The sequence below is a fragment of the Moschus berezovskii genome, chromosome 18, assembly GCF_049115385.1.
Source record: "Moschus berezovskii isolate FMDL1 chromosome 18, NW_MosBer_1.0, whole genome shotgun sequence".
NCBI classification, from domain to species: Eukaryota; Metazoa; Chordata; class Mammalia; order Artiodactyla; family Moschidae; genus Moschus; species Moschus berezovskii.
The window spans coordinates 41,104,818-41,118,996 of NC_142477.1; the positions used below are offsets into that span (position 1 = coordinate 41,104,818).

Sequence of the window (14,179 nt, forward strand, 5' to 3'; positions counted from 1 at the left end):
GAGTATTCTGGCTTGCAGACACCCTGAGGGCTTCCACTGCAGGCTCCAGGACTTGTAGCTACTGCAAGATCACCTGAGAGATAAGGTGGTGTGACAGAACCTGCCACTTGCTTCCTAGCACCCACCTCCCCACTCCCCTGAGTGACATTACCCCAGGTTTACTCAGGCACATTGCCATCAGCTCTGAGAACACATCACCCAGCCTCTCACGCAAATAGGTTTGGCCACTGGATGAAGTTCTGCCAATGAGATGGAGGCGGACATCTCTTTAGGGAGTCTCTAAAGAAAATCACTTCTCCCTGAAGAAAATCAGCCTGTCTGTCCTTCCGGCTTCCTGGAATGCAGACATGACAGCCACCCTGGAGCATAATCGTGAACCAGGAGATTACACACTCAAGATGGCAGAGCACCACGGGAAACAAGAAGCTGGGTGGCCATGTGCACCCGCGTCAGCCTTGAACCGCCCACTCCGGACCTTTTACGTGAAAGTAAATGCCTATCTACTAAACTGCTACTGCTACTACTGACATCTTCTACTGGAATCTAAACTCGAACCTCACTGATACAGGCAGGCATTGGTTTAGGACAGACCAGTAAAACTTCCCCACAGCTTATCAGAAGCCACAGCCCATGAGAAGTATGTCCCATACTCAAAATTCCCACGACAAAAGTATCAAAGTCACAGCCAAGAGAAGGGTTTGTTTCCAACCCAACTGAAGTTAAGAGTCGCCTTTTTAGGAAATAGAGAGCTAGGATTTAAAATTTCTTTCAAAAATTTCCAGAATAAAATCTTTATGTTCTAAAATGAAAGACAAGGAACCTTTAGGTTATAACTGTAAATTAACCAAAGTATTTCCATTACCGGTTTTCAATGCAAACTTCATAAGCAGCACCATGACCTGCTCCAGAAGGTGCTCTCCAAGAACAGTCCCACACTTGTAAATTGTTAGTTACACATTTCAAATCATGAGGGGTCCCTGGAGAAGGAGAAACAACACACACACACACACACAATGCATATTAATTTAACTGCACTGTAAAGGTCAACAAGTCAAACCATCCCCAGATATAAGTACAAGCTATGTGTCTGCAGAGGGCCCAAGTTCTTTATGCAGAGATGAAGCTGCAGTCACAGGAGGTGACTGGTTTTCTATTTCTTTTTTGTAGCTTTGGTTTAAAGAAGCTAGCGAGTAAACTGATGAAAGTGGGCCAACCACTAGGCCACTTAGGGGTTAGGCCTCTCTCAAAAATTCCACGTCCAGGCAACTAATATAAATAGAGGGAGTGAATGTACAGATTCGATGAAGGGACCAAGAAAGGGCCTGGGAGAATTTTAATCTACAGTGACCCCATTTGCAAAAAACAAACAAACAAACAAAAAACGTTTTTTAAATAACTCTAAGTAAAAATAAAAACTTTGTGTCTCTTATACCACAAACACAGCTTCGAAGCACTCTTAACCACTACTGCTTCACAGCTTCCTACCAGACTGCCACCTATACAGAAATCCCATAGCCAATCTTTAGGTTTTTATGAAGCACATCACATACATGGTAATAAACTCACATGAGTCTCTAGGAAATAGACATTTTGTGTAGGCCTAAACAACTAAAAGGTGACACATAATTCAGAAGATGATAGTCCTAATAGTACCGACTGACACAACATTGGCTCATGGAGTACATAAACACTATACAATGAAAAACTGTCATTCTAAAAACACAATGGAAAAGAAGGAAAGGAGAGGACAGAAGGAGGGAAACAGGGAGGAAAAATGGAAGGAGGGAGAAAAGAGAAGGAGGGAAAGCAATCAGAGTGTGAAAAAAGGCATTCTATCTCAGATTCTCCATATAAATATCTATTAAAAAGGCTTCTTCCTTAATTTTTACATTATTGGTATGATATTCACTATAGCAATAAATTATAAAGCTATAAGAAAACATTAATGGTGAAATCTGCTTTGGCTATTAAAAAAAATTTTTTTTTTACAATTAAAAGTCAAAATAGAGTAGCTATGGTTCAGACATCCTGGGAAATAACTATTTCCCAGATATCCTGAAAAATGATATTATGGGTGTGATTTCAGATTAGACGCTGTGACCTAATGTAGAACTTAATGCTCCTGTAATGCATTTTTGCTTCTGTACTTTGCTTGCTGCTCGTAAAACCAAAGTTACTCCATTTTAAGATAAGGTTGTTCTTAAGTAAAGATTCCTAAAATTGTTTTTGAAAAAAAAAAAAAATTAAATAGATGGAAAAAAAAGAAAACAAAAACATCAGAAACACATTATAAATCATTAGTAACATAATAATGTTATTTAATAGTAATTTGGGGGGAAGAAAAGGTATGTTTTATTATGAAAATAATATAAAAACTAAGTTCAGAGGCAGAGGATGAAAATGTTCTTTGTACAGTAAGCTACGGAACACCTACAAACATTCTTAATGCTTTTAAATAAGATTAAAATGAATAATATAAAATTCAAAGTAGATATTTGGATTTCACTTATGTGACATTCTGAAAGGCAAAATTACAGACAGAAAATAGACCAGTGTCGGCTGGAGGTGGGGAAGGGAGGGGCTCACAGCAGAGGAGCAGGGGCATTTTCTGGAATGATGGATCTGCCCTGAATCTTGATTGTGCAGGCGGTTACATGACTGTATGCATTTGTCAAAACTTCCCTGGTGGCTCAGAGGTTAACGCGTCTGCCTCCAATGCGGGAGACCCAGGTTCGTTCCCTGGGTCGGGAAGATCCCCTGGAGAAGGAAATGGTAACCCACTCCAGTATTCTTGCCTGGAGAATCCCATGGATGGAGAAGCCTGGTAGGCTACAGTCCACGGGGTCGCAAAGAGTCGGACACGACTGAGTGACTGAACAGAACAGAACAGAACTTTATCCTAAAAGGGTGAATTTTATTTTATTCTAACAGGAAGTCATACCTTACTTTTTTAAAGGGGGAAGAATACTTAGATCTATCTCTTTAAGGGCTTTTTTAAAAGAAACCAAAAGTACGTTTTAAAACATGACAAAGAAATGAAGTTTAACCACAACCTGAAGGGTTCCATATAGACTCAAGATCACTTCCTGATCAAAGCAATAATGATGCTGCAATCAGTTCATCTTCTCTCACTCTGATGCACTTACTTTTTTTCTGGCTGTTTACTTGATCTGTCAAATACAGAAGCAGAACTGTGAATAGGAGCCACTGGAAACCTGAAGCCATCCTCACTCTTTTGCTGTCCACCAGCCTGGACGGTCGTTTCAAACATAAAGAAATGTCCATCATCCGTGCGCTGCAATCAGTTCTGCATAAGGAGGAGAATTTCAAATGGTGTTCAAACTGGTTCAAGACACTCCTTATCCTGTGCACATCAGCACTGAAAATGGATACTGACAAATACCAAAACCTGCTGCGCATTAAAGCCAAGGACAGACAACTAGACTCAGCTGCCCTGGCTTTGGGGGACGTGCCAGTCGGACACAGCTGCTGCTCCGGGAGCTGTTATAGGGTCAATTTTCAAATGACAGGCTTCAAGTTCAAGAATACAACAGAGCACATACTTATCAACCCTCAGTACTGCTAGAATAGAGAAGAGCAGTGCCTAAAACCGAGGTCTTAACAATTTTAAGTCATACATGAAATGGCATTTTTAATTAGTATATATTAACTTTTACAGTCACTTATTTACGAGAAGTCATACTGGTTTTCTTTTCCATGTGCATTGTGATGTTAAGTTTCTATTTCACGTACTTTTAAACAGTTTAAAGAAAACAGTAGGGTCATTAGTCACATATGGGGGACTGCAGATGTGGCAAAAATACTGACAATGACACACACATGACTGAAACGGAGCAAACACTCCAACAGCACCAGCGGGGAAGGGACCACGGGCAAATGAGATTTCAACCCTATCTGTTGAAAACTGAAAGCACAAGGACGAACAGAGACCGGCCCTGGTGAGCAGTAGTGGGGGCTGCAAGAGGGAGGCACTGCTCAACCTGAGAGCTCCCAGAGGTACCTGTCAGCCCACCCAGCACCAGGGCCCCCTCTAGACACCAGAAAGTGAGCCAGACAAAGTCCCTGCCATCGAGGACCTTAGATGCTAGTTCTGGAGATACATAAGTAAACAAGAAAGAAATTTAAGGTCCTGATAAAAACTTTAAAAACCAGAGTAAGTCGATGTGCATGGAAGTGTGTGAGTGACTGTCTATTCTCTGGGCTGGGATGTGACTGACCAGAAGCCTGACGTGATAAGATCAGGGAAAGAGTGGCAAGAGCAAATACAAGGACCCTAAGGCGAGGACAGGTCCATCTAGTCAAGGCTATGGTTTTCCCGTGGTCATGTATGGATGTGAGAGTTGGACTGTGAAGAAAGCTGATCACCGAAGAATTGATGCTTTTGAACTGTGGTGTTGGAGAAGACTCTTGAGAGTCCCTTGGACTGCAAGGAGATCCAATCAGTCCATTCTAGAGGAGATCAGTCCTGGGTGTTCATTGGAAGGACTGATGCTAAAGCTGAAGTTCCAATACTTTGGCCACCTCATGCAACGAGTTGACTCACTGGAAAAGAGTCTGATGCTGGGAGGGATTGGGGGCGGGAGGAGAAGGGGACGACAGAGAATGAGATGGCTGGATGGCATCACCAACTCGATGGACATGAGTTTGAGTGAACTCCGGGAGTTGGGGATGTACAGGGAGGCCTGGTGTGCTGTGATTCATGGGGTCGCAAAGAGTCGGGACACGACTGAGCGACTGAACTGAACTGAAGGCGAGGACAGCTCACCAGGTTCAAAGGTCAGGAAGAGGGGCTGAGAGGATGTGGGCTGGTCATCTAAAGGACACGTGCTTTTATGGGGTCGAGAGATAAGCCACTGGAGTGTTTTCATCAGGGGACATCCACGATTCGATCTGCACTTTGGGAAGATTTCTCTCACTTCTACATGGAGCACAGACTCTAGGGGATAATGGAGGCTGGGGAACCAACGTCCAAAAAAGATAATCAGTGATGAGGACTAGGGTTCTAAAAGGAGGTGCTGACAGGCCATCAGATACAGGATCTGTTCCAGAGATGCGGGCTTCCCTGGTGGCTCAGAGGTTAAAGCGTCTGCCTCCAATGCGGGAGACCCGGGTTCGATCCCTGGGTCGGGAAGATCCCCTGGAGAAGGAAATGGTAACCCACTCCAGTATTCTTGCCTGGAGAATCCCGTGGACGGAGAAGCCTGGTAGGCTACTGTCCACGGGGTCGCAGAGAGTCGGACACGACCGAGCGACAGAACGGAACGGAACGGAACAAGCCATTATAGGCAGGGCAGGGTGGTGGTTAAAGACAGACAGGTTCTGAATCTCAGCTTCTGTACCTACTGTGTAACTTGAACCACTCTATGCTTCAGCTTCCCCATAGGTAAAGTAGGGATGATAACTGTATCTTTCTTGTAAGTCTGTTGTGAAGATTAAACTGTAAACATATGCAAATCACTTGGAATAGTGCCAACGACATATAAGTGCTATAAGTGTATTTTGTATGTTATGTAAGGTGAAGAGAGAAGTCAAAAATGACACTAGATTGGGTGGAAAAATAACTCTGGATGGACAGTGCATGCTCAGTCACTCAGTCATGTGTGATTCTTTGTGACCCCAGGGACTGCAGCCCGCCAGGCTCCTCCATCCATGGGACTTCCCAGGCAAGAACACTGGAGCGCATTGCAATGTTCCACTCCAAGGGATCTTTCCAGCCCAGGGATCGAACCCATGTCTCCTGCACTGACAGGCAAATTCTCTGCCACTGAGCCACCTGGGAAGTCCCTGGATGGATGTGCTGTTCTTAGTCGCTCAGTGGTGTCAGACTCTTCATGGCCCCATGACTGTAGCCTGCCAGACTCCTCTGTCCATGAGGATTTTCCATGCAAGAATACTGAAGTGGGTTACCATGTCCTACTCCAGGGGATCTCCCCGACCCAGGGATTGAACCCAGGTTTCCTATATTGAAGGCAGATTCTTTACCAACTGAGCTACCTAGGAAGCCCAAGAATACCAGATTGGGTAGCCTATCCCTTCTCCAGGGAATCTTCCCAACCCAGGAATCGAACTGGGGTCTCCTGTATTACAGGTGGATTCTTTACCAGCTGAGATATCAGGGAAGCCCCCTTGGATGGACAGTGGTACCATTTAAGTTCTCTCTGCCTGCATGAAGGTGGAGGCAGTGATTCATGGAGCCAAAGCTCAAGGATTCCAAGATCTGTTAGAGAAGTCAACTTTGACCTGCACCTATGCCCTACTCCCAATAGAAGTGTCCTCCCTGCAGAACATCAAGGAAATGCTGAGGACACAGAACACTAACAAAGACGTGGCTGTCAGAGCAAAGCCCTTCCCAACTGGCCCTGATGCCGTCCTCTAAGTCACGATGTTCCCAGCCACTGTTACTTAATGAAACCTGCCGGCCAACAAGTCCTCAAAGCGTGCTGAAAATTCCTTGCCAGACCTAATATTACCTCACTGTATATTGGAACAGACAACTAAGGATCATAAAACATATAAAAAAGCCTAAGTCGTTAGAGAAATTCAGGATAAAAAGTATCCCAAAGGAAAATAAAAATTACTCCCAGAGGAAATAGGGATAACATGAGACACAGGAAAACTAGAGACACACACACATACACACACAAAATAAACAGAAAGCCACCTCTAAATAGTATTCTCTAAGTAGACATGGCACAGTCACAAAAACAAGAAGAGGATGCAATAAAAAAGGAAAAATCAGAAACAAAAATAGCTCTTACACATTACATACATTGGCTGATATTAAAAGACTTCCAATGAAAGATAAAACATTGAGTAATCTTTCAGAATAAACAAAAGACAGAAAAATGTGAGAAGAGATAAAAGCAACAGGAAATTGGGGGGGGGGACACAGTGAATGAACATCTGAAAAACTGGAGCCTACTAACTTACTAACTCAGTGAAAGCAAATGACAAGATGGCCGCCTGTCAACTGCTGAGCACTGTCACACATGGTCCTAACCAAACAAATACGAGGGACAAGCATACAATTCAAGTTTTCACCATTAGTTTCTGGATGAACAACTTCCTAATCAATCTCAGGGTTGCTGAGTTTACTTATTAGAGTGAAAATGTATTCATGTAATGTCTAAAGTTAGGTGGCGTGTACAGGAAGAGCTGAATAAAGAGACCAAACATGACCATACCATGACTAAAACAACCACAACCCATATTCACAGACTGGCTATACATTATCTTGAAATAAAACAATCCTTCGCTACAAGATTACATTTGTTCTAGAAAAGAGGAGAGTGTCCCATTAAGTGGCAGGTGGGGGATGGAGGCGGCTGAGGACAGCTCTGGATGGGGGTGCTGTGGACTTAAGACTTTCATCCTGGCTCCGTTACTAATGATGGTGTGACGTGAGTGCAAATCACTCGATCCCTCCTGGCTTCAGCCTCAACCAGGGTGGCATGGAGACAAGCTCTGCCCAGGGTCTCTATGAGAGATGCCCCCGAGGTAGGCAGGGATATTCCATTCCCTGCGGGCAGGCACAATCACACGGTGGCAACAGTCCCGTTAGGGACTCCACTGAGCAGGTCTGCGAGGGTCAGGGTCGGGGTGCTCAGGAACAGAAGAATCAACGCCACTGTCACCAAGGTCGGCTTAACTGAAAATAGCCAAGACGATAAAAAGGACTTTCTTGTTACAACATTTACACAGAAAACCTTGAGGAAGACATTTAGGCCATACAGTATCAGTATGCTCATAAAATATCTGACTTCTCTACCAAAGGGACTGACTGGAGGCTGGAGCAACAGTGAACCGAGCTTTCCAGTGAACAGGAAAATGAGGACACAGGAAACTTGTCTCTACTCCCTCCCGATAGATACACTGTCAGAACTTACTTTTTTCCACCAATGCCTTATTCCTTAGAGGAAAGCAGACCTTTTATTGAATTTCAGGAGCTAATTTTCAAAACTAGGCGAGCTGTCTCTCAACACATCCGTTCCGTTCTGTCGCTCAGTCGTGACCGACTCTTTGCGACCCCGTGGACTGTAGCCTACCAGGCTTCTCCGTCCATGGGATTCTCCAGGCAAGAATACTGGAGTGGGTTACCGTTTCCTTCTCCAGGGGATCTTCCCAACCCAGGGATCGAACCCGGGTCTCCCGCATTGGAGGCAGATGCTTTAACCTCTGAGCCACCAGGGAAGCTCTCAACACATAGAAGAACACAAATGTAAATGCCAAAAGGGTAAGAGGGAAGAAATTACACAGCAGGTGCCAACTAGAGCCCTGTGTCCTTGCATGGGGGAGAGCCACCTACTTCAAAAGTGGCAGCTATGGGCCTTGTTTTGCCAGATTTTCTTCTTTTTCAAGATTAGATAGAAATCTGGGATTTTACATGAAACACTGAAATCTTTAAGCATAAGCAGCTCATTCATATTTTTCAAACATCCTAAAGGCCAAACAGTGGACTCATTAGAAAAGGCCCTAATGCTGGGAAAGACTGAGGGCTGCAGGAGAAGGGGGTGACAGAAGGTGAGATGGCTGGATGGCATCACTGACTCAATGCACATAGGTTTGCGCAAACTCTGGGAGACAGTGAAGGACAGGGAAGCCTGGAGTGCTGCAGTCCATGGGGTTGCAAAGGGTCGGATACGACTGAGTGACTGAACAATAACGAAAGGCCAAACGAGGTATGTCTTTGGGCTGCCCAAGGGCTACCAGTGTGTCTCTTGAAAGATGTAATTACCTTAAAGGATTCCAAAATGTTGATAAATCTTTCTGTTTAGGAAAACTGATCATGCAGAATCAATTTATAAAACTGCTGACCTGAAAAAAAAAAAAAAAAGATCTATCCTTTGCTTGTTTGTTCACATGTCTTTGAATATATGGGCCCTGAGTGTGTATCCTGAGAGCCGGGGTGCAGAGCTCGGCCCCTCCCACAGAAGCTCCACACAGGTGCTGTTTTCATTCCCCTAGGCTCTGAGAACTCTGCCTCCAGGATGCGTGAGGTCCCAGGTCTTTCTGCTGAGGACAGTTAGAAAAAAAAATGGAGAAAAGCAAAGCTAAAGACAAAAGAGTACCAGGAACTGCAGTCCTGATAAACTCGGTTTAGTTCTGATAGCTTGTTTGTTTTTTCTTTTCAGGGGGTGAAGGGGAGACAGGAGGGCAGAGAGGGGGTGGGAATGTGACAGCAACTGAGCGCATTTGGTTGACGCAAGTCTATCCTGCCCTGAGACAGGGCTTGAGAAACACCTGCTTAGGTGGGGGGAGGTGAGTAAAAACCCAAAGCATCTTTACCCTGATCCCCTATCCTGTCATCACAGTGAGACAACTCCCCTGTCATTAACTCATCAAAGGAATGCGACACCTGAAGGAGAAAGCTGCTTAACTGTAAGACAGCAAAACAAATGTGCAAGCAGGTGGCTTAGTCTGCAGGAGAGGAGATGTCTGGATGGTCACCCCGAGGAAGGGAGACTAGACGGAAAGCAGACAGTGTCCTACTGCTGGGTCCCATCCTACCAGTGTCCCTTTTCTTACTGTTTTCTATTAGGGAAGATAAAAATCATAAAAAAAAAAAAAAATCCCTCTGATCATCATCCACTTTCTTAATTCCACTTCTCACTCGTACCCCCTACTCATAAGATCTCCAGTTCCTCAAGCTCAGCCCCCTGGATAAGGCTCCCCAGGAACAGAAACTGCAGGTAGGTAGACTCTACTGTATTATTAAAGTCAAATGCAGGGATTTAAGTAAAACGAGATGTACCCATGGAAAACCCCAACCTGGCTGAACTGGGAAGCAGGGAGCAGTGAGGAGAGGGAAACAGACTTCTCAACACTGAGAGCTTAGAGGCCGTCTTTCAAAAGCTAACTGAAAAGTATTTCCACACTTGAATTCTTTACTCAGACCACTAACTGAGAGAATAAAATATATTTTAGAAAGACATACCAGATCTCAGAAGGTACTTCTTCCTTGTGGCCATTCTTTGGAGGCTATTAGAGGATGCTGTCTGTTGTGTAGTCACTAAGTCGTGTCCGGCTTTTTGCCACCCTATGGACTGTAGCCTGTCAGGCTCGTCTATGGGATTCTCCAGGCAAGAATACTGGAGTGGGTTGCCATGCCCTCCTCCAGGGGATCTTCCCCTCCCAGGGACTGAACCCGTTTCTCCTGCATTAGCAGGTGGAATTTGACCCTCTCTTTCCAGGCCACACTAAGATGGATTCCATTCTCCTAGCTGCCCGGACCCCTTCATGACACTATTTGTGTGTTTTCCCTTCTGCCTGGTGTTCCCTCTGTACTCCTTTCTGCCACCCTCTGCTCAGTTCACCTGGAGACTCCTGGTAGGCAGCAGGATGAGCTCACCATCACCTCCGTGATCCCTCCCGGGATTCCCTGAAGGTCTGCTGCTCCTTCTGCTTCCATGACACCATGATTCCATCTCTACGACAGAGGCTGCACAAACTCTGGCTGGTGGGCCAGACAGGACTCATTTCGGCTTTTAGAAATAAAGTTTCACTAGACAGAGCCAAGCCCATCTGTGTACACCACGCCCGTCACATCACATCACCGCACTGGGACTGAATGGCTCCCACAGAGACTGCGGGCCCAAGCCTAAAATAATGTCCACCTGGTCCCTTCCAGAAAACCTGCTGACCCCTTCCCCATTCTGTAATTCTTCCCACAGACGACAAGCTCCTTGAGAGAAAACACTGTCTCTCTCTTCACTGTAAGCCATAGCCCCCTACTCCCGCCTTGGATGAGCACAGTGCCTGGCACTGAGCAGACCCTCAAAATTCCAGCTGGCTGATTCGTGACGGGACACCAACAGGAACGTGAATATGTGTACGTGTGCACACTATGCTCTGGCTGCTGGCTCCATACTAACTCACGTACTACCAACACTGGGAACATAGGCTGGAACTGTAGCTCCCATACCATGCACTCAAGTGCCCCAAGGCACAGAAGCAAATGAACTCAGGTACGATATTACATTTTAAATTTTCGGAGGTAACAAAGTGACATCTGTCCAACACTGTCAGGACCTTCAGTTCAGTGTAGTTCGGCCTGAACACTAGGTCATGCCACAGTCCTCTCAATGGAGTCCTATCTTTGTAAAGCCGGAGGGAAGGCTTGTTGGATGCTGTGATAAAGCATAAGTATCACCCAAAGACCAATGGAGAGGTGTGGAAACGAGCTGGCAGTGCCCAATCTATTCCCAAGTTTTGAGAAGTTATGGAGTACACAGCAGATTCATACACATGACTTTTAAAGAAAGATATGATTTCCTTTAGGTTGATGTACATTATTTTTTCAAACTGCTACTTTAAGTGTCAGGTCATACACACTTGCTAAGTTGTCAGGACCTAACAAATTCATAAAAAGAACTGTAAGGTATTTCTTTTGACCTGGGGCACTATAAAAACATCAGTGAAACACTAAGGACACTATGGACCGAGAAAACTTGGGACTTACATTAGAGAACAGCTGAAGTGCTCAGGAAATTCCAGTATCTTATTTTAGCCTGCCTTCTGCGTGCGGAGAGTGATGCTGAAATTCAGGCTTTGCTACGGTGTAAGACTCTAGCTGCTGTTTTTCTGAATTTCCTAGGAATATTTTATACACTCTCATCCTGATGTTTCGTTTCTTGGGATCCTGACATTCCTGTCACTTTTGGTCATCTCCATTCCAGCAAGAACGTCCTTGTTAATTCAACAGTCTGTTCCTTATCAACTTCAGCATGTGACAACAAATTTGAGCAGTGACTAAAATGCTTTGAAGGTTCCCACTGCTCCAACATCAGGCAGGGCCTTGTTCTGCCTGGCAGGACGAACCTCCACACTTCCATAGTCTCAGGTCTCCTCCCAAACTGTGACTAGGGAATGGCCCCTTCCACCCACCAACATTCTCCATACCTCAATGCTTCCCAAGCTTCGGAGGCCCCTGGAAGCTCCACCCCACTGAAGAGAGACATTCGCCCACTCCAATGTCACCTCAGCTCAGCCATAGCAGCAGTGACCTCAACAGCCTTCAAGAAATGTCAACGAGCATCTATCAGACAAACAAACTTGTTCTTCCCTGAAAACTCTACTACTACAGTAAAGAAACAACCTGAAGAACATTCCTTCTTGTTCAAAAACATGTCAAGAGATCTTCAACATGCAAGAAAGCATGATACAAGTTCACCTTCAGAAAGAACCAAGAGCAGCTCCATTCCCCAGTCCATGCTTGCCCACACTCTTGCTGTATTAAGGGTTACCTCTTCTTTTCTACAAAATTTTAATCTCTTCCAACTGTTAGCCAAACATCTCATTTTCTTGCTTATGTAATCAAAATACATTTTCATATGTTTACTGGTGATTTACAATGCTTTATTTGCAAACTGCCTGTTCTATCTTTTGCCTCTCTTTTTAATTAGGCATTATTCCTTACTGCTCAATTAGAAAGAAACATCACAATTCACATTAACTCTGTCATGTATATTGCAAATATATGTCCCAGTTTGCTTTCTTACTTTCCAGTGAAGTTTCTGTTTGACCTTCAGACTTCTCAATTCTGTTCTTTACAGTTTCTGACTGCAAACTTCTTTCTCATGCAAAGATTCTATAAATCGCCACCTTTGAGAAATCTGTGAAATATCTAATCTTTGTCACTGTCTTCAAGTACAATTGAGACTTTTAACATTTTAGACTTGAATCCATATGAAATTAACTGTGGTGAACAGTAAGGGCCAGGGACCCAGCTCTCCCCTCTCCCCATTGTCCCAATGCTGGTTATTAAATAACACAATCTTTCCTCCGCTGACTTGAGATGCAATTAGGACTCCATTCCTTCTCAACTTCCTCGTGGAACTCCTTTAACCCCCTGCTCCTTCATCACACATTCTTTCACTGAACAGCAGACTCTATTCTTGTGGCTTTAACCATCACTCATAACTAATGTGCTAATGGTAAAGAACCCACTTGCCAGTGCAGGAGACGTGAGAGACGTGGGTTCTATTCCTGGGTCAGGACGATCCCGTGAAGGAGGGCCTAACAACCCACTCCAGTGTTCTTGCCTGGGAAATGCCATGGACAGAAGGAGCCTGGTGGACTATGGTCCACAGGGTGGCAGAGGTGGACACAACTGAAGCAACCTGGCCTGACACGGCGTAACTAATGACTTTTAAATGTGTATTTCCAGAATTGTTATCTTCCCAGTTACAGATTAAGCATCGACTGGACAACTTCTTATCTGCAGAAACCCATGCAAAGGAGGTCTTTGAGGAATGACAAACTATTTTGATGCTACATACCCACTTAGATATTTCACAGATTCCTTAAAAACTCCACACGTGCAGAATTAAACTCACTTCCCCTTCCAAATCTACCCCTTGCCAAGCCCTATTCCTATGCATGGCACCAGCCTCTCCTGGGTCACACTCAACTTCTCCCCACTCCTTCCACCTATTCAGCAGTTCTACCTCCACAACATGCCTTGACTCTTTGCCCTAGAACCGACCCCCCACTTCCACCCCCACTGCTCTGGCAGGCCCTCATCAGAATCTCTGCCACAGGTCACTCACATCACTACCTGACTAATCCCATGGCCTTGGGCAGGGGTTTCCCACATCCATCTTCCACAGTGACTCACCTAGCTCTGAACAGCATGACCATCTAAGTTTCATCATTCATCCAAACTCTAGGCTGAATGCCTGGAGATTGTCACATCTACCACCCTTCTATTCCTGTCCCTGGGGCATCTCTGCCTCCTGGCTCTTTCCAAGACCTGCATGTCCAGACACTGATGGTCTCCTGATGTTCCTGCTGCATTGTGGTGCATTTCTATTTTGGTCATTTATCACATCGTACCAGGTATCTCAAAGATTATTCTTGCCCTCCTTCCCACCCCCATTAAAAGTTCCCTAAGAGCAGAGATTGGGAAAGGTTGGGAGGAGAAGGGGACGACAGAGAATGAGATGGCTGGATGGCATCACCGACTCTGTGGACATGAGTTTGAGTGTACTCCGGGAGTTGGTGATGGACAGGGAGTCGCGGAGAGTCGGACACGACTGAGCGACTGAACTGAACTGAACTGAAGAGCAGAGATTCGTCTTAACAACACTCCTGCATCTAAGAGAGCTTTATATGCAATACACGTTTATTTAGTGAACTGAACAAATCCACCCAAATGGCA

The 14,179-nt window shown here is 45.0% G+C and overlaps 1 protein-coding gene across 4 annotated transcripts in view; it reads right to left on the reverse strand.

Moving 5' to 3' along the window:
- LIFR (LIF receptor subunit alpha) overlaps positions 1-14,179 on the reverse strand; it is a 132,224-nt gene that overhangs the window by 56,270 nt on the left and 61,775 nt on the right. For 3 of the 4 annotated variants that reach the window (XM_055422146.2, XM_055422144.2, XM_055422147.2), the window contains 2 exons: positions 3,147-3,307; positions 863-977 (listed from right to left, as the gene is read on the reverse strand). In XM_055422146.2, coding sequence (XP_055278121.2) covers positions 863-977; positions 3,147-3,288 — 257 coding nt within the window. In that variant the 5' untranslated portion in view covers positions 3,289-3,307. Of the gene's footprint in view, positions 1-862; positions 978-3,146; positions 3,308-8,755; positions 8,836-14,179 lie in introns of all 4 variants that reach the window. The other variant, XM_055422143.2, reaches the window with a different exon arrangement.